General features: G+C 50.6%; 1 protein-coding gene across 1 annotated transcript in view; it reads right to left on the bottom strand.

Moving 5' to 3' along the window:
* Positions 1-18974, bottom strand: part of LOC138278805 (E3 ubiquitin-protein ligase TRIM39-like) — a 203822-nt gene that overhangs the window by 166484 nt on the left and 18364 nt on the right. Inside the window, exon 2 of the mRNA XM_069219318.1 lies at positions 15244-15339. Within this exon, the coding sequence (XP_069075419.1) occupies positions 15244-15339 (96 nt within the window). The remainder of the gene's footprint in view (positions 1-15243; positions 15340-18974) is intronic.

Here is an 18974-nt window from a genome sequence, read left to right as displayed (position 1 = left end):
CTTCCTCTCGCTCTCAGCAGAACCCACCAAGACGAAAACCAACTTCCACAACTGCATGAAGAAGGCCTCTGCTTGAATGAAGGACAACTGCCTGAAGCTGAACACGGACAAAATGTAGGTTCTGATCTTCGGCAGACACTTAACCCTCTGGAACGACTCCTGGTGGCCAGCAAAGATTGGACCCACCCCCACACTGAAAGATCACGCCCGCAACCTCTGCATCATTCTCAACAGCAAATTCTCCATGAAATGCCAGGTCAACGGTGTTTCAGCAGCCTGCTTTCACACATTCCTCATGCTCTGCATCAGCAGGAGGAAGACGCATGTCCTCATCACCAGCCGCCTGGAATATGGCAAAGCACTCTATGCAGGTACCACCACCGAAATCATGCAACGACTCCAGACGATCCAGAACGCAGCTGCCAGGCTGAATGTCAACCTGCCCAAGAGAACCCATGTCACCAAGGCCCTGAAGGACCTTCATTGGCTCCCGATTCAGAAAAGGTGCCATTTCAAGCTCCTGACAAATCCTCCATAACCAAGGACTCAGCTACCTGAACCATGGCCTTCCCCTATGTTGTGTAGCCATTTTAGTTCTAGCTCCGTACACGTTATTTTAGCACACTAGGCCGCTGTGCACTTTAACCTAGATATATTTTATTCGGCTTCGCCTTATTATTGTTACAATAACCATTTTTACGGTCTTGTTTTATTTCTGGCTAGCTAACTGTTTTTGCCTAGGCCAGCACTCTGTTCTCAAACAAGACATTCTTGATCACTCTGTGCTTCTTCCAAGGCTAAAGCACGGTACATTGCCGGTGAATGTGGTAGAAGTTTAGTCTCCAACATTCGTAGAAAACACACATCCTTACGTAGGGACACTTTCTTAGAACATCAGCTGTGTTATTATAAAAACACTTCTTTGTCCCTTACACGTTAGAGGGAGATGCCAGACAGGGAACCACGACTGTCTGCTGATTGCCGAATGCTTAGCTACAGATGCTAACGCAGACCACAGGCCTTTGCTCAGGTATGGGGGTTGATGTCTTCCCAGGGGAACCTGAAGGGCAGACTTAGAACTTAACATGCTGTGCTCTATCATAGCCTAGGTAGGGATTAGTCCATCAAAAATAGTGACAATATGATAGCGTAGTTTCTATGCTTCACTCCTCTCGTCACAATTCTCATACTGTCATGTTGTGTCATCCTGGTTATTGCAGCTCACGCTTTGCTTTCTATGATGCAGTTGTTTTATTAAACTTATTATTGAAACATATACTGCTTCTGTTTGTCATTTATATATGAGACTGAATTGTAAGTGAGAGTACCGGATGAGACCTGAGTGACCACGACTTCCCTTAGAAGCCTTGTATGTCATGCGCTCGGCTGCCCAATCATCACTATCCTTTGGTGGGGATGAGGCACTGCTAGTTAGCCAGAACAAAACCCGGATTGGAGCGACAGGTGTCACCCGCAGTGGGTTAGGCTTAGTCTCCCACATCGCGGGCGATTCTGCTGCTCAAAATCCAGTAGTCTCATTAGAACAATGAGAGCCTACGTGACATGGTGCCGCCAACTTTTGGTTAGGCTCCAATTTTCAAGTCCTCCGGAGTATCTCTGTCTCATTATATATAATGACACCTCAATACCGTATACGGAGACGTCCATGGTACTGAGGATTTCCACCCCAGCTACGTAGGTAACCCTATTTGGTGTGCCTTCTCTGAACTTATAGTCTGTCTATAATGGCGATTCCACAGCAGGTACAAATAGCAGTTAATATGAGACAACCTCTGACTGCACATTTATTAGCAAAACGCCACAGGAGGGTCCAGTAACATTTGTGGTGGATGCCCATGCAGCTTATAGAACAGAACTTTTTTATTCTTGGGTCACATTTCCGGCAGTTGATGGGAACACAAATACATTTCATCATTATGCACTTGCAAATGCACCTTGACAATACAGAGCATACGCATATTTAGAAATACCATTATCTTATCAAGAACATTATAATTGGCTTGATGGCGCCCTACCCCACACAATATTACCAGTAAGGTGAGGTCCTCTAAGTAATGATGGTCCTACCTGGCCTTTATTGGCCACCTATACACCACATCCTTAAGTTGAAAATTTAGCGGTAGCTGAGATTCGTCGCTTATGTATAGAATTAACAGCGATATATTGATGATTAGTACAATTCGTAATGCAAACATTAAATACAAACCCAGCACGTTCTGCCCCAGCACATCCACATGCAGCTACGCCAGGTATAGATCCTGGGACTATACATTCAATAATGGGTAAAGTACCCGACAAACGGGAGGAAACTCCGTTTTGGTTAGCACAATAGATGAATGTGCTGGACCTCAGGATAAACATAGAATATTAACAATGTGCTTGCCTTATGGGATGGTCCATACAGTAGATAACTGTAATACCTGTTGCACGGTATTTGCCACGCTCTATACAACTGCACACAGTACACAGACACTTGCAAATTTACCTTAGATGTTGAATCAAATACAAGATGAATACGGGGCTGCCCCGGCCCTAGATTTGGAGATGCAATTGTTGGGTCATTTTGCCACAGTATCTTCAATCATTTTAAGTAGCCTTAAAGGGGAAGGGGTCGCACTTGCAGTGCGCATGCGGCTAAGCGACGTTCCGCAACAGGATCAGGAAAGCAAGCTGCCTAAAATAATTGCAGAAACTTAATCTAGCAGAGGTCGAGACAGTTTAGGGGCCAGACCATCTAAACCACAATTTCAGGGCAAATCAAACAAAGATTCTCCCAAGCAAGCTCCTGAGGGTAATAAGAAATGCTGGGATAAAAAACAACAAACTCCTAAAAAAGAGAAGGGGGAATCTCCGCGTGTGGAGACCCCGTGGAACATATATAGGCCCTCATTACAACATTGGCGGTAAATCCCGCTTACCGCCGTGCAGAAGCCCGCCAATGCACCGCTGCGGTGGCAGAATACCGCTACAGCTATTACGAACCACAGGCCGGAACCCGCTAAAATCCAGACACCCACACAGGTCTGTGATAAACTGGCGATAACAAAACCGACACCGTCACACCAACAGGAATACGCCCACACTATCACGACCCACGAATCCACGCAGTGGTCTTTCAACCGCGGTATTCCATTGGCGGTACACACCGCCGCGCTCAAAATACACACACATTTACAAAACACAACTACATTGAACAATTCGAAATACACACACCTGATACACATACACGTACCACACACCCAATCCAATATAAAACACACACCCACAGCACCCACAAACCCCTACGACCAAAATTGATAAAGAAGCCCAGAGAGAGACTCCACCAGAGACAACACTAGCATCCACAGGCACACAACAACATCACTCACACAACATCCACGCACCTCGCACGAAACACACAAACACATCCCCTCACACATCACAACACACACCACCTCACACATCACTCACACCATATCATGGCACCTCAAAGACACCCCAGATTCTCTGAGGAGGAGCTCAGGGTCATGGTGGAGGAAATTGTCCGGGTAGAGCCACAGCTATTCGGATAACAGGTGCAGCACACCTCCATTGCCAGGAAGATGGAGCTATGGCGCAGAATCATAGACAGGGTCAACGCAGTGGGACAGCATCGAAGAACACAGGATGACATCAGGAAGAGGTGGAACGACCTACAGGGGAAGGTGCGTTCCGTGGTCTCAAGACACCAGATTGCAGTACAGAGGACTGGCAGCGGACCCCCACCTCCTCCCCCACAACTAACAACATGGGAGGAGCAAGTCTTGGCTATACTGCATCCTGAGGGCCTTGCAGGAGTAGCAGGAGGAATGGACTCTGGTAAGTCAAATCATAACTATTACATCCCCCACCCTACCTGCATGCTATCACATACCCCACCCTCACCCTCACCCTCCATCACTCCCACACCTCACAAATGTCCCACTATCACAACCCACCCATCCCAACACCAAGCCCTGCATGCAACACCAAAGCATGGACACCCATCACCAAAGCATGTCCACTACAGATACCCACACAGACCCCAAACCAAATTTCACACAAGGACCTAGACAAGAATGCAAGCACCGGAGTACAGGTTCACCCACCCATTGCACACGATGGCACACACAGATGCAATAATCATGCCTTTACACCCCTGCAGGACCCCTACCCAACGTCACCGGACAGGAGGTTCCAGACATGTCCACTCCACCCACAGAGGAGGCCCACAGTGATGACAGCAGCTCTGTCCAACTGGACCTAGATGACCAGCCCGGCCCATCTGGGTCCTCGGGACAGTCGGTTCCCCTGACACTGGCACAAGCCACCACGGAGCCTCCCCCCTTAGGAAACACCAGCACAGCACCCACCCAGCGGGCCCATCCCTCTGTCCCCAGGACACGTCAAGCAGCAGTGTGTCCACCACTACAGGGAACCCAGGCAAACTCACCAAACTAAGACAATCAGGGACCTGGGGCAGTGGCAGTGGGCACACGTTCAGGGGACAGAGGCACAGGAAAACAGGGGAACTGGGAGGACTGCTGTGCGACAGGGGGAGGACAGGCCCAGGGAACCCACTCTCCACGAGGCCCTCTCCAACATCATGGGAGCGTACCATAATTCCCAGAAGACGATGGCAACAGTACTGGCCAAGTTTCAGGAGACCCAGTGGCTGCAGGAGGAACAGTATCTGGGGATCAGGGAGGAACTCAAGTCCATCAACACCACCCTGGTCACCATTGTAGGGGTGCTGAAGGACATTGTTAACACCAGGAGGGACACTGTGGCACAACAAGGGGCCCCTGACACTAGCCTGGATGATGAACAGCCCACCACCTCCGCCGGCGCTATTGAACAGGAGGCACCGCCACAGGACCACAACACCAGCAACCCACCCCCTGCAGATGGAGAACCACCCCGCAAACAGTCCCTGAGATCCAGGACAAAGACAGAGAACAATGCCAAGACCCCGCCAGGAAATGAGACCACCCTGAATGTCATCCTTCTGTCCCACTTCGTCACCCTGTCCATCCATCAAATGCCCTAGCTCCACTTCCCATGCCACTTTGGACAATGCACCTGTGAAACAAATAGACTGGATTCTGCCATGGACAATCCTCCACCATCACCCCTGCCCATTTTACAACCCCCTCCACTACTTTACACTGAAATAAACACCCTTGAATCACAAAACAATCTGGAGTCAGTCTGTGCTTTCACAAATGTGTATGAGCAATAACCATGGAGAATAGCAATGTTGATTGTACTGTCAACATACCGATGTAACACAGCTCTAGTCCATGAGGTAATATGGCAGAGGTCACACAGTTGGACCCACATCTGTGAAATGGAAAGGCAAAGTGACAAGTCTGGGTCCATACACTGGGTGAAAGTGACAGACATACGATAGGTCTAACAATTGTATGAAATGTGTGAGGCTGTGACATCTTCTTAGCTGTGTCCCACTGGAAGTATGGCTGGATAACGGTGTTTCTGTTGTCGATATCCTCTTCTTCTGCCTCCTCGTCGTCACTGTCCACAGGCTCCACAGCTGCCACAAGAGCTCCTTCTGGACCATCCTCCTGCAGAAAAGGCACCTGTCGTCGCAAAGCCAGGTTGTGCAGCATACAGCAGGCCACGATGATCTGGCACACCTTCTTTGGTGAGTAGTAGAGAGAACCACCTGTCATATGGAGGCACCGGAACCTGGCCTTCAGGAGGCCAAAGGTCCTTTCTATCACTCTCCTAGTTCACCCATGTGCCTCATTGTAGGGTTCCTCTGCCCTTGTCCTGGGATTTCTCACTAGGGTCAGTAGCTATGACAGGTTGGGGTAACCAGAGTCACCTGCAAATGTCAAGGGACAACTGTTAGACACACACTGACCCTTAGGGACAACCCCAGACCCAGACAACTATTCACAGGGTATAGGGTCCTTGTCCTCACCTATTAGCCACACACGGTGCCTCTGGAATTGCCCCATCACATAATGGATGCTGCTATTCCTCCGAATGTAAGCGTCATGCACTGAACCAGGAAACTTGGCATTCACATGGGAGTTGTACTGGTCGGCCAAACACACCATCTGCACATTCATTGAATGGTAGCTCTTCCGGTTTCTGTACACCTGTTCACTCCTGCGGGGGGTACCAAGGCCACATGTGTCCTATCAATGGCACCTATGATGTTGGGGATATGTCCCAGGGCACAGAAGTCATCTTTCACTGTAGGCAAATCCTCCACCTGGGGGAAAACAATGTAGCTGCGCATGTGTTTCAGCAGGGCAGACAATACTCTGGACAGCACGTTTGAGAACATAGACTGGGACATCCCTGATGCAATGGCCACTGTAGTTTGAAAAGACCCACTTGCCAGGAAATGGAGTACTGACAGGACCTGCACTAGAGGAGGGATTCCTGTGGGATGGCTGATTGCTGACATCAGGTCTGGCTCCAACTGGACACACAGTTCCTGGATGTTGCACAATCAAGTCTGTAGGTGACTATTACGTGTCTCTCTTCCATTGTCGACAGGTCCACCAGCGGTCTGTACACCGGAGGATGCCGCCATCTCCTCACCTGCCCCAGCGGACGTGCCCTATGGACGAGAACAGCGAGCAGAGAGTCAGCCAACACTGAGGTATTGCTAAATGTCATTAGCAAACATTTGTAAATCCGCAATGTGCCTGTTACTGTGTGTATGCAAGGCCTAGATAGGTGTGACGCAGTTATCATTAATGCCAAGTGGCCCCCTGAAATGGCGGCTGCCTGACCTGTAGGGTGGGACAAGGGGATATGAGGTAACTGCGCTGGCGTTCTACACCGTCGCGGTAGGAGGTCGAAGACCGCGGAGCAATCCTGCATTGGTTAACATTGGACCCCATGGGTCCCAGGAGCCAATGACAATGTACACCGGCGGTCACGGTACGCACCACCGCGGACGTGACCGCCATTTTCTGTCTGTTCACTCACTTGATACCCGACCTTCAACAGGAGAGGACCTACACTGCAAGTGCTGCTGTGACCTCAGTCTGGAAGCGACGATGGCTCATGTGTCTGGGGAAAGGGCCCCTGCCTTCACTTCGGAGGAGTTGGAAAAGTTAGTGGATGGGGTCATCCCTCAGTACACGCTACTCTACGGTCCTCCAGACAAACAGGTGAGTACGCTGTGAGCATGCTGCATGGGCAATGCCTGTTTGGAGTGGTGTGCATGGGAGATAAATGGGGGGGGCTGAGGCCTGCATGTGCGGACAGTGAGTGTATGTACGTCAGGGCAAGTGTGGGAACGGGGGCCAATGACTGTGACGGTCCGGACGGTTAAAGTCTTACCTTTTCCCCTGTATTATTTCTGTAGGTCAGTGCCCACCAGAAGAAGGACATTTGGCGTGCCATCACCAAGGACGTCCAGACCCTGGGGGTCCACCACAGACAGAGAACCCACTGCCGGAAAAGATGGGAGGACATTCGCCGCTGGAGCAAGAAGACGGCAGAGGCCCAGCTGGGGATGGCCTCCCAACGTGGGAGGGGTGCCCGTCACACCATGACCCCCCCTGATGTTCCGGATCCTGGTGGTGGCGTATCCGCATTGGATGGACGCTTGAGGGCATCACAGCAGCCACAAGGGGGTGAGGACACTCTCATTCAGCTGACTCTGCGCGCATTACGAGGTGTCTGGGTGGGGGAGGTGGGCAGTGGGTTACCCTAGACCATGGCGAGCTTTGTAGGCAAGGACCCTTTGTGAGACAAGCTATGTGGCACCCCACCAGTGTGAAGAGCCATCTACATCTAGTCAGGCTCCTGTGACTTCCATGTGTGCAGCAATCGGGCATAGGCCTTGTACCCCATGGGCATGTGATTAATCTAGGAACTGTAAGTGCATGGCGTAGTGCAGAGGGCTGCTGTGTCTGTAGTGTCCGCCAACGGTAGTGGTATTGCATGCACTGAACATGTCTTTCTTCTGTCTTCCCCCCCCTTTTTGTGGTCTCCCCGTTCTTGTGTGCATTAGCATCATCAGGCGGAGGAGCGGTGGCACTGGAGCAGGAGGGAGCTGCATCCCACTTGGCCCTGGAGGGCGACACAACGGAGTCTGAAGCCACCAGTGGGACGGAGAGCGAGGGGAGCTCCACAGCGGGAACAGGAGGTGATATCAGTGACAGCGACTCCTCCTCTGATGGGAGCTCCCTTGCGGTGGCGGGACCCTCTGTGCCCCCCGCATCAACAGGTACAGCCGCCACCCCCCTACCAGCACTGCCCTCCCAGCAGCCCCTCAGCATGTGTCCCGTGCCCGCTCGCCCAGGAGGGTGGGCATCTCCTTCGCCCCAGGCACCTCAGGCCCTGCCCCAGTCAGCCCTGCTGCCCTCAGTGAGGATGCTATTGACCTCCTGAGATCCCTCACTGTTGGCCAGTCTACCATTCTGAATGCCATCCAGAGTGTCGAGAGGCAGTTGCAACAAACAAATGCATACCTGGAGGGCATTCATTCTGCCAGGCAGCCCAACAGAGAGCATTTCAGGCTCTGGCCTAAGCACTGATGGCAGCCATTGTCCCTGTGTCCAGCCTCCCCCCTACAACTTCCTCCACCCAGACCCAATCCCATGTACCTCAGCCTATACCAAGCACACCATCAGACCAGCATGCACACACCTCAATACACAAGGGTGGCTCCGGCAAACATAAGCACCACAGGCACTCACAAAAGCATCATACCCATGCACACATACCAACATCCACTGCCTCCACTGTGTCCCCCTCGTTCACATCATCCTCCTCCCTCCCTGTCTCGTCTGCACTCACACCTGCATGCACTACATCCTCAGCCACAACCTCCATCACCACACACTGCTCACGTGTACTCACCACCCCCTACCATTCACACATCCCCTGTGTCCTCTACCAGTGTGTCTCTGAGCCCTCCTCCTAAAGTACACAAACGCACCCACACACCCACCCAACAGCCATCAACCTCACAACAGCCTCCAGCCCATGCACCTTCACCCAAAGTCAGCAAACGTACACCTCCTAAAACCACTACCTCTTCCTCCTCTCCCAAACCCCCTCCATCTACCCGTCCCAGTGTGTTGAAAAAACTTTTCCTAGCTAATATTGACCTCTTCCCTACTCCTTCTCCCCCTCTGTCCGTCCCCTAGGGCCCGGCTTTCCAGGTCCCAACCCAGCACCTCAGCCACCACATCACCGGGCACAGTGGTGCGAGCAACTGCGGGTTTTTAGAGTGCGCTGCAGTCACTGAGCCCGCCACCAGCACTGCAGTCACTGAGCCTGCCACCAGCACCACCGCCACAAAGCCCGCCACAAGCACCGCCGCTACAGAGTCCGCCGCCAGCACTGATGCCACGGAGCTCACCGCAAGCACCGATGCCACAGAGCCTGCCACAAGCACCGCTGGCACAGAGTCCGCCGCCAGCAACGATGACGCAGAGCCCGCGGGCAAGCACCGCCGCTTCTGACACCGCCGCAAGCACCGCCAGCGGCCCCATGACATCCTGAGCCAGTGGTACCACCGCAGACATGGCTGCCATTCCCAGTAGTCAGTCGCCTGAGCCTGGTGGTCAGTTCCAGGAGCCTGGGCAGCTTGCATGTTGCACCACCTTCAGTGGAATATCTCATCCATTACCTCAGTCCTTGGCAGGATGAAGCACTCTGGGCACAAAGCCCCCTTCAGAACCAGTGGAGTATCACAACCTCAGTCCTTGGCAGGATGAAGCACCCTGGGCACAAAGCCCCCTCCAGAACCAGTGGAGTAAGCCATCCACTACCTCAGTCCTTGGCAGGATGAAGCACTCTGGGCACAAAGCCCCCTCCAGAACCAGTGGAGTATCACATCCACTACCTCAGTCCTTGGCAGGATAAAGCACTCTGGGCACAAAGCCCCCTCCAGAACCAGTGGAGAAAGGCATTCACTACCTCAGTCCTTGGCAGGATAAAGCACTCTGGGCACAAAGCCCCCTCCAGAACCAGTGGAGAAAGACATCCACTACCTCAGTCCTTGGCAGGATGAAGCACTGTGGGCACAAAGCCCCCTCCAGAACCATTGGAGATTCACATCCACTAACTCAGTCCTTGGCAGGATGAAGCACTCAGGGCACCAAGCCCCCTCCAGAACCAGTGGAGAATGACATCCACTACCTCAGTCCTTGGCAGGATGAAACACTCTGGGCACAAGGCCCCCTCCAGAACCAGTGTAGAAAGGCATCCACTACCTCAGTCCTTTGCATGATGAAGCACTCTGGGCACAATGCCCCCTCCAGAACCAGTAGAGAAAGGCATCCACTACCTCAGTCCTTGGCAGGATGAAGCACTCTGGGCACAAAGCCCCCTCCAGAACCAGTGGAGTATCACATCCACTACCTCAGTCCTTGGCAGGATGAAGCATTCTGGGCGCAAAGCCCCCTCCAGAGCCAGTGGAGAAAGTCATCCACTACCTCTGTCCTTGGTAGGATGAAGCACTCTGGGCACAAAGCACCCTCCAGAACCAGTGGAGTGTCACATCCACTACCTCAGTCCTTGGCAGGATGAAGCACTCTGGGCACCAAGCCCCCTCCAGAACCAGTGGAGAATGATATCCACTTGAGAGACTGTGGCTTTGCACTCCCTAGTATAAAGCAGTGGGCAAACCACCCACTGGAAAGACTTGAGAGACTGTGGCTTTGCACTCCCCAGCATAAAGCAGTTGGCAAACCACCCACTGTAATGACTTGAGAGACTGTGGCTTTGCACTCCCCAGGATACAGCAGTGGACATGGAGCCCCCTAGTGGAGCTGGCATCGTGCACTCATCCGGCTGAGGTGCACCCCCTTCCCTTCCCCCTGAGTTGCCTGTTTCATTTCGATCTGATGCCCCTGCAGTGTTCTCTCCATCTGAAGTCTGATATCGAGTGTGGGCCTCGGATAATAATTTGTACACTCTCTGGACTTGTGTAGTTGGTGTGCATAATTGTATATACTGTATTTCAAGTTTTGACTAATGGATTTAAATTTATTACAATCATTCAACTCATTTCCTTTTGTCCTTGCGTTCTTCCGGGGAGAGGAGGGTGTAAATTGTATGTTGCAGCATGTATTTGTGTGTATGTTGTTGTGGGTGAGGGTTGGGGGGTGTGGGTATTGCGTGTTGCGTGTGTGTGTCACTCTCTTTTCCCTCCCCCTCCCCTGTGTTGTAGGTGCAGTACTCACCGTGGTCGTCGCCGCCATCTTTCGTGCTCCTGATAGAGGAGCAGGAATACCATTGCAGGGAGTATCTGGAGTTCTGGCTCCATGGTGTCCTGGTTCCTTGTGGGGTGTGGAGAGGTGAGTGTTTTCCCTTCCAAGTCCTGTTTCCGCCGTGTTTTTGTTTGCGTTGGTTCCGCCCCGGAAAAGGTGGCGGATTGGCCTCTCATAATAGTGTGGGTGGTACATTGTCTTCCGCCTGTCTGTTGGCAGTGACCGCCGCGCTGTTTGTTTGTACCGCTGTGGCGGTCAGAGTGTTAAACTGGCTGTCTCTGTTTGCTGTTTCCGCCACGGTCGTGATTCCATGTTTTTTCCACCGGCCTGTTGGCGGTATTACCGCCGCTTTAACACCGACCACGAGGGTTGTAATGAGGGCCATAGTCTCAGAAATAGAGATAAAATAAAAACGCCTGATAGATATCAATATACTGATACATGCCAATCTCGTTCCTTTCAGGAATCATTGGAAAAACAAAATGAGGGATGTGGGTGATCAGAGTGAAGGACAGAGTACGTGAAACCGAGATAGGAATCACAACGCTCTTCAGAGGTTTCTGTTAAAAAGGAAGATAAACCCACTCAACAAAAACCAAAATTCAAAAAGAAAAAAGTGGCAGCAGTCACAGTTCGACATGCCACTCAGAAAGAGGGTCCTCTTGAAGAACAAGAAGTGGGCTCTAGCACTGCTAGACAGCGTGGCAGAGGTCACAATAGTTCGCTGGAGTCTTCTAGAGCATCTGGAGGTGAAAGCAACTGATGACTTTATACAAGTAGAGACTGCGGACATGCGTGTCTCCACGTCTGATAGGATGTATAAAGTAATGCTGCAGCTAGAAGGATACATTGAGCGCATAATAGACGCAAGCTTTTGGGATCGCGTGGTAAACATATATGATGTTTTGTTGGCCAAACAAGATTGTCCGTACCTGCCCACATGGGGAAGACGTGATTAAGCCTTCCTTCTCGCCCCTTGTTCCAGAGGAACACGCTGACTCCTGTGCCACTGATTGGGCTTTGGCACAGGCTCCTGCTTTATACTGCAATCACGTAGGATGGGATGAAGAATCCCCCGACCATGTAATTACAATTAAAAATGAACCTCAACCACAACCTCAGTATCCTATAAAACACGAAGCAAAAGCACCTGTGAGAGAAATACTCGCACAATAAGAGTACCAGGGTGTATTTGAACCCTGTGTCTCCCCAATGAATAATCCGTTATTCCCAGTAGCTAAACCAGACCATTCATATAGAATAGTCATAGACGACAGACACTTAAACAGTCATTTACACAGGTATGCTATACAAAATTCACATAGCACGGCACTAATGAACAATATAGTGCGTAAAAAATACAAAACAACACTGGAAATTACCAATGTTTTTTTATGCTAGAATATAGCGCCTGAGAGTAGAGACTTAACAAGTTTTAGCGCGCAAGGCTCCCAGAAAGAAATCTGTTGTTTACCTCAGGGGCATAAGAACAGCCCAGGACTGTTTGCAGCTTGTGTGACAGCAATTTTGCACAGCATTGATCCTGAAGCATTGTCCTATGTAGATGATATCTACCTAACGGATGATGAACTACTACAACACGATTGTAAAATGGGTAAGCCGCATTGTTGTAGGATTTGCTGAATTTGGCTACAAATTCAATTTAAAGAAAACAAAAATCGCCTTCCTCAGCGTCCTGTTTTTGGGATAAGAGATGTCAAGTGAAGGAAAGAGCCTAGAGCCACAATTTTTAGAAAAATGAGCACAGTTACAACCACCAAATACGATTAAAAAACTCCAATCTCTATTGGGTTTCCTAAATTTTGGCAGAACTTACATTCCAGATTATGCTACACGCATAAAACCTTTATATGATCTGATACGTCCTGATTTTTCAAGTAAATTCTGGACAATTGAACATACACGTATTCTTTGAGATTTGCAAACAGACCTGCTTGCAGCACAACACTTACACATGAGGGGCAACAAAACACATTTGGTCATCAGAGTAATAGCTGGTGCCATCGGTTTCACCTATGTGACATTTAGTGAAGGTGAGACAGCCCAGATTGCTTACAAATCACACTTACATTCAGCCTCAGAACATCGCTTTGTTCCCACTGAGAAAATTCTCACTGCTGTACAGATGGCTGTCATTAAAGAAAGTCCTCTTGCCCAAGGAAAACACATTATTGTTGTTTCTCCAATTCCAGCCCTAGAGGCTGTCACAAAAGCCAGCATTCCAAAAACAAAAGCATTACATCCACGTTGGATACAATGGGCTACGTCTTTGACAGCCACTGATGTAGACTACATTTTTAACCCAAAATTACAAACTCAAGAATTTTTACAGTACAAAATAGAGTACCCAGTTCCAGGGAATACATTGCCTATTGAACAATATCATAGAGTCATGTAAACCGATGGTTCAGCACAACCCGCAATTGGCACAAAACACCAATATTCTGCTGCTTGTGCAGTCGTAAGTGGCTACATGGAGGACGATAAATTTTGTCCTCTACATACTTTACGCAAACCCTAGGGGATTGCACAGCACAGTTGGCAGAACTAGAAGCTCTGCTGATGGCACTGGAGCACACGGATCCGGCACAGCCTACTCTGAGTGTTTGTGATTCCTATTATTGTGTCCAGTCCTTTAATGAATACCTGCATTATTGGCGCCAGAATGGGTTCAGAGATTCCAAAGGCAACACCATAAAACACAGACTTCTGTGGGGGAAAGTAGCAGATCTGAAAGAAATGCTACCAAATGTCCATGTTGTACATACACTTGGCCACCAGCGCGTTGGGATACACGTTTCTGGAAATGCATTGGCTGATGAAGCCGCAAAGTCAGCAGTGGCTGTGGCTGCTGTGGCTGCTGTGACTCGTTTGAGTTCAAAACCGGACGCAGACATTTGGGCCGCCGTGACAGCTACGGCTGATGGTACGCCCTATCCTAAAGGATTTCCTACAAAATATTCCTACCATATGGGAGGTATGCTAAACGCTGAAGTTAATATACCAGGCGTAGGTGGACGGGACATTCCCAATAGAGATATAAGATCACAATTGATTAAAGCCGCACATGAGGGGGTGGATTCTGCCCATGCTGGTGTGGCCGCTACTATTTCGATCTTGCAGGCCCGTTATTGGTGGACAGGTCTCTGTAAAGAGACCAAGCAGTATGTCCTTTGTTGTGACATCTGTCAACAAATTAAAGTTTCCACTGCAAAACGCCCACCGCAGACACCCCTCCTAATTTCAAACAAACCATTACAATGTGTGTACTTGGACCACTGTGGTCCCCTAACACCGGACAGTGCATACAAGTATATTTTAGTCGCTGTTGATTCATGCTCCAGATTTTTATGGGTGTGGCCACAACGCTCGGCTGACGCTCGGACTGCTATTAAAGATTTGCGAGTCTTTATCGGTACATATGCGGTTGCGGCTTTCCAATTGGACCAGGGCCCTGATTTTGCCTTAAGGGCATTCAGGGACACCATGGCTTCGTTGGGGGTCCAACTCCATCTCCGCACCCTCACTGACCCACTTTAGAGAGGGACTGAAAACCTCACTTTTCGGATAGTCACCTGCAACAAACACCTGGGTGACAAGCCGTGCTATACAAAACACACCTGACTGATTGATTGATCATTCACACACAAACACACCAACAGACACATACACATACTTACAGAGAGATGCCTACGGTTCATGCATACTCACTCTGACACGGACTGTGAAGGTATGTGATTTCTACACAAAGTTTGGGAGGGTAATGCTTGTTTTTGATTCTTTCAGGAAGACACTTGGAAAGATCTGGGTCCCTAAGCCCCCGGACAGTGACTCTCCACCCAGTATATTCACCTGGTAGAGGCATGACCCAGGCTGAAGGGTGAACCAGTGGCGTCTCTGCATCTCTGACCTAGACAGGCACATGTACAAGCCTGCACATACAGAATGATAGATCTTTAACTGCACAGGACTCCCGGCTGCCACTCACCCTCACTGTGTTATATTGTTCTTCTTCCTTGAGTTTAGACTCCAGCATGTGCCCAATCTCTTTCCTCAGAGGACACAGCAAGTCCTGGAGCTTCTTCTGCAGAGAGCAAAGTACAAAAGTGACAACTGTTGATTTGTAAAGTGAAGTTGTTCATACAATAATAATCATCACATGATCATCCAGACATATGCAGACAGTAAGTACCAGCCACACATTCACAGTTTAATCACCAATCACACATATCTTGATTATAAGCTTTAGCCACAGGTTATCAAACTAGAAGCTACAGCCGCACTAAGCCAAGCCACAGATGTGCTCATTTGAAGTTCAGATTGTGAGTATAGGCCACGTGTTTCCAGATCACAGGTACCAGGAACAGACACCCGACTGAGGTTTTCAGGGCACTTAATTCCATATTAAAATGCCAGAACAGCCTTAAGCAACGTGTAAGGACAGGATCAGATATCTAGATTGGTCCTGAATATGTCACAAGCCACTTCCTCAATACTTGACTCCCCTTTACTTGCAGGTTTCTAGTCTGGAACCTGTCTGTCTGTCACCATCACCTCGCGCTACAGAGCAGTCACTTCTATACAGGGCCAAAGGCAGCGAGAGCAGGCACCGGTCTGTGAGAGGCATCTGCAGCCCTTGGAGGGTCTGTGAGAGGGAGCAGGCACTGGCCCCACCAAGAGCAGGCATCAGTCTGTGAGAGGCAGTCTGCAGCCCTTGGAGGGTCTTTGAGAGGGAACAGGCACCGGCCCCACCAAGAGCAGACACCAGCATCATACAGTGTCTGTGTCCCAGTACTGTCAGTCATAACCAGAGAGAGCAGACATCAGCATTACACAGTGTCTGTGCCCCAGTACTGGCAGTCAGACCAGAGAGAGCATACATCAGCAGCATACACTGTCTGTGCCCCAGTACTGGCAGTCATACCAGAGAGAGCAGACACCAGCAGCATACAGTGACTGCACCCAAGTACTGACATTCATAACCAGAGAGATCAGACACCAGCATTATACAGTGTCTGTGCCCCAGAACAGGAAGTCATACCTGAGAGAGCAGACACCAGCAGCATACAGTGCCTGTGCCCCAGTACTGGCAGTCGTAACCAGAGAGATTAGACACCAGCAGCATACAGTGTCTGTGCCCCAGAACAGGCGGTCATAAACAGAGCAAGCAGACACCAGCAGCATACAGTGTATGTGTCCCAGTACTGTCAGTCATACCAGAAAGAGTAGACAACAGCAGCATACAGTGTCTGTGCCCCAGTACTGGCAGTCATACCAGAGAGAGCAGACACCAGCAGCATACACTGTCTGTGCTGCAGAACAGGCAATCGTAACCAGAGAGAGGAAACACCAGCAGCATACAGTGTCTGTGCCCCAGAAGAGGCACTCATACCAGAGAGAGCAGACACCAGCAGCATACAGTGTCTGTGCCCCAGTACTGGTAGTCATAACCAGAGAGCAGATCCCAGCATTATACAGTGTCTGTGGCCAGAACAGGAATCATAACCAGAGAGAGCAGACACCAGCAGCATACAGTGTCTGTGCCCCAGTACTGGCAGTCATACCAGAGACAGCAGACACCAGCAGCATACACTGTCTGTGCCCCAGTACCAGAGACAGCAGACACCAGCAGCATACAGTGTTTGTGCCCCAGTGCTGGTAGCCATAACCAGAGAGAGCAGACACCAGCAGCATACAGTGTCTGTGCCCCAGTACTGGCAGTCATAAACAGAGCGAGCAGACACCAGCAGAATACAGTGTATGTGCCCCAGTACTGTCAGTCATACCAGAGAGAGCAGACACCAGCAGCATACACAGTCTGTGCCGCAGAACAGGCAATCGTAACCAGAGAGAGGAAACACCAGCAGCATACAGTGTCTGTGCCCCAGAAGTAGCACTCATACCAGAGAGAGCAAACACCAGCAGCATACAGTGTCTGTGCCCCAGAACAGGAATCGTAACCAGAGAGAGCAGACACCAGCAGCGTACAGTGTCTGTGCCCCAGTACTGGCAGTCATACCAGAGAGAGCAGACACCAGCAGCAAAGAGTGTCTTTGTCAGGGAAGAGGCAGACATAACAGAGAGAGCAGACACCAGCAGCATACAGTGTCTGTGCCCCAGTACTGGCAGTCATACCAGAGAGGGCAGACTTCAGCAGCATACAGACTCTGTGCCCAAGTACTGGCAGTCATACCAGAGAGAGCAGACACCAGCAGCATACAGTGTATGTGCCCCAGTACTGACAGTCATACCAGGGAGAGCAGACACCAGCAGCCTACACTGTCTGTGGCAGGGAAGAGGCAGTCATGTCAAGAGCGAGCGGGCAGCAAGAGAGCAGACACCCTTACAGGGCCTGCCACAGGAACTGACCCCGGCCCATGCAGGGTCAGTGACAGGGTGGCACAGGGCATAGGGACTCTCACCCTACAGGAGCCTTCTGTGAGGGCTACAGTCTGGGACAGGCAGTCCCTAACAGTGCCTGCACTTGGGAACAGGCAGCCTAAATGGGAGAGCAAACACTATCCTGTACAGGGCCAGCAGCTGGGAGCAGGCAGCGAGTGAAAGAGCAGGCATCAGCCTAAACAAAACAGGAAGTAACAGGAAGCCACAGGAAGAAAGCAGGCGCCAACCTCTTACAGAGTGTGACAGTGAACGGAATCCAGAGCGAGAGAGCAGGCACGGGTCCTAAGCACGGTCTGTGCAATGAAGAAGGCACCAGCCTGATGCAGGGTCTTCTGCATAGAACAGGCAGCCGGAGAAAGAGAGCAGACAACAGCCTTATAAAGTGTCTGCAAAAGGGAACAGACGCCAGTCTCATGGAGTGCCCCTGCCACAGTGAAAAAGCGAGACGTGCACCCGCCACATGCAGGATCTGTGACAGGAAAAATGCAGCGCACTCACAGACATACCGTGTGCTCTTGGGCCTCCTTTGGTTTAGAACCCAGAACAAGGCTACAAGATCTCCAAATACTCACAGGAACCTCCAAAAATGAGATGTTTTGAGGCGTTTGGAAAGGTAGAGCTCATCACTTACTGAGACCACTAGTGACAGTAGCTATTGAGTAACTCACAGGTGTGAATTTGATCTCATCCTGTCATCAAGTGTCCTGAAAGCACCAGGGCCAAGGTTGTTATAAGTGTGGCACCAGGAGGCAGGGGAGAGGATTCATTGTGGCACCAAGAGGCAGAGGAGAGGATTAAGTGTGGCACCAGGAGGCAGAGGAGAGGATTAAGTGTGGCACCAGAAGGCAGAGGAGAGGATTAAGTGTGGCACCAGGAGGCAGAGGAGAGGATTAAGTGTGGCACCAGGAGGCAGAGGAGAGGACTAAACATTCTAGAATCCTGGCGAGAGGAGGAGGTGATGGGGCACAAAGAGGAGGAATGGAGGGCGTGAGGGTAGAAAAGACAAGGGAAACAAAAGGAAGGGTGAGACAAAACAAAGAGGTGGATAAGGTAAGAGTAAAAGAGGGAGTTGAAGGGAAGAGAAGAAATGTTAAGGCAGAGAGGGGACTAAAGAGGAGGAGATGGGATGGGTGTGGTAGAGAAGGGGATGAAGATGGTGTGACAGGTGGACGGAGGAGGATGGAAGAGGAGTCTGAGGAAGGAGGATGATGGAGCAGGAGGTGAGGAGAAAGGTGAGTGATAGGAGGAGGGTGATGAATAGACATGTACTGAGGGGGTGAGAGGTGAGTGGGAAGAGAGGAGTGGGGAGATGAGGAG

This window comes from Pleurodeles waltl, unplaced genomic scaffold (assembly GCF_031143425.1).
Source record: "Pleurodeles waltl isolate 20211129_DDA unplaced genomic scaffold, aPleWal1.hap1.20221129 scaffold_59, whole genome shotgun sequence".
NCBI lineage: Eukaryota > Metazoa > Chordata > Amphibia > Caudata > Salamandridae > Pleurodeles > Pleurodeles waltl.
Note: the sequence above shows the minus strand (reverse complement) of the source record. Positions and strands in the feature narration are given on the sequence as shown.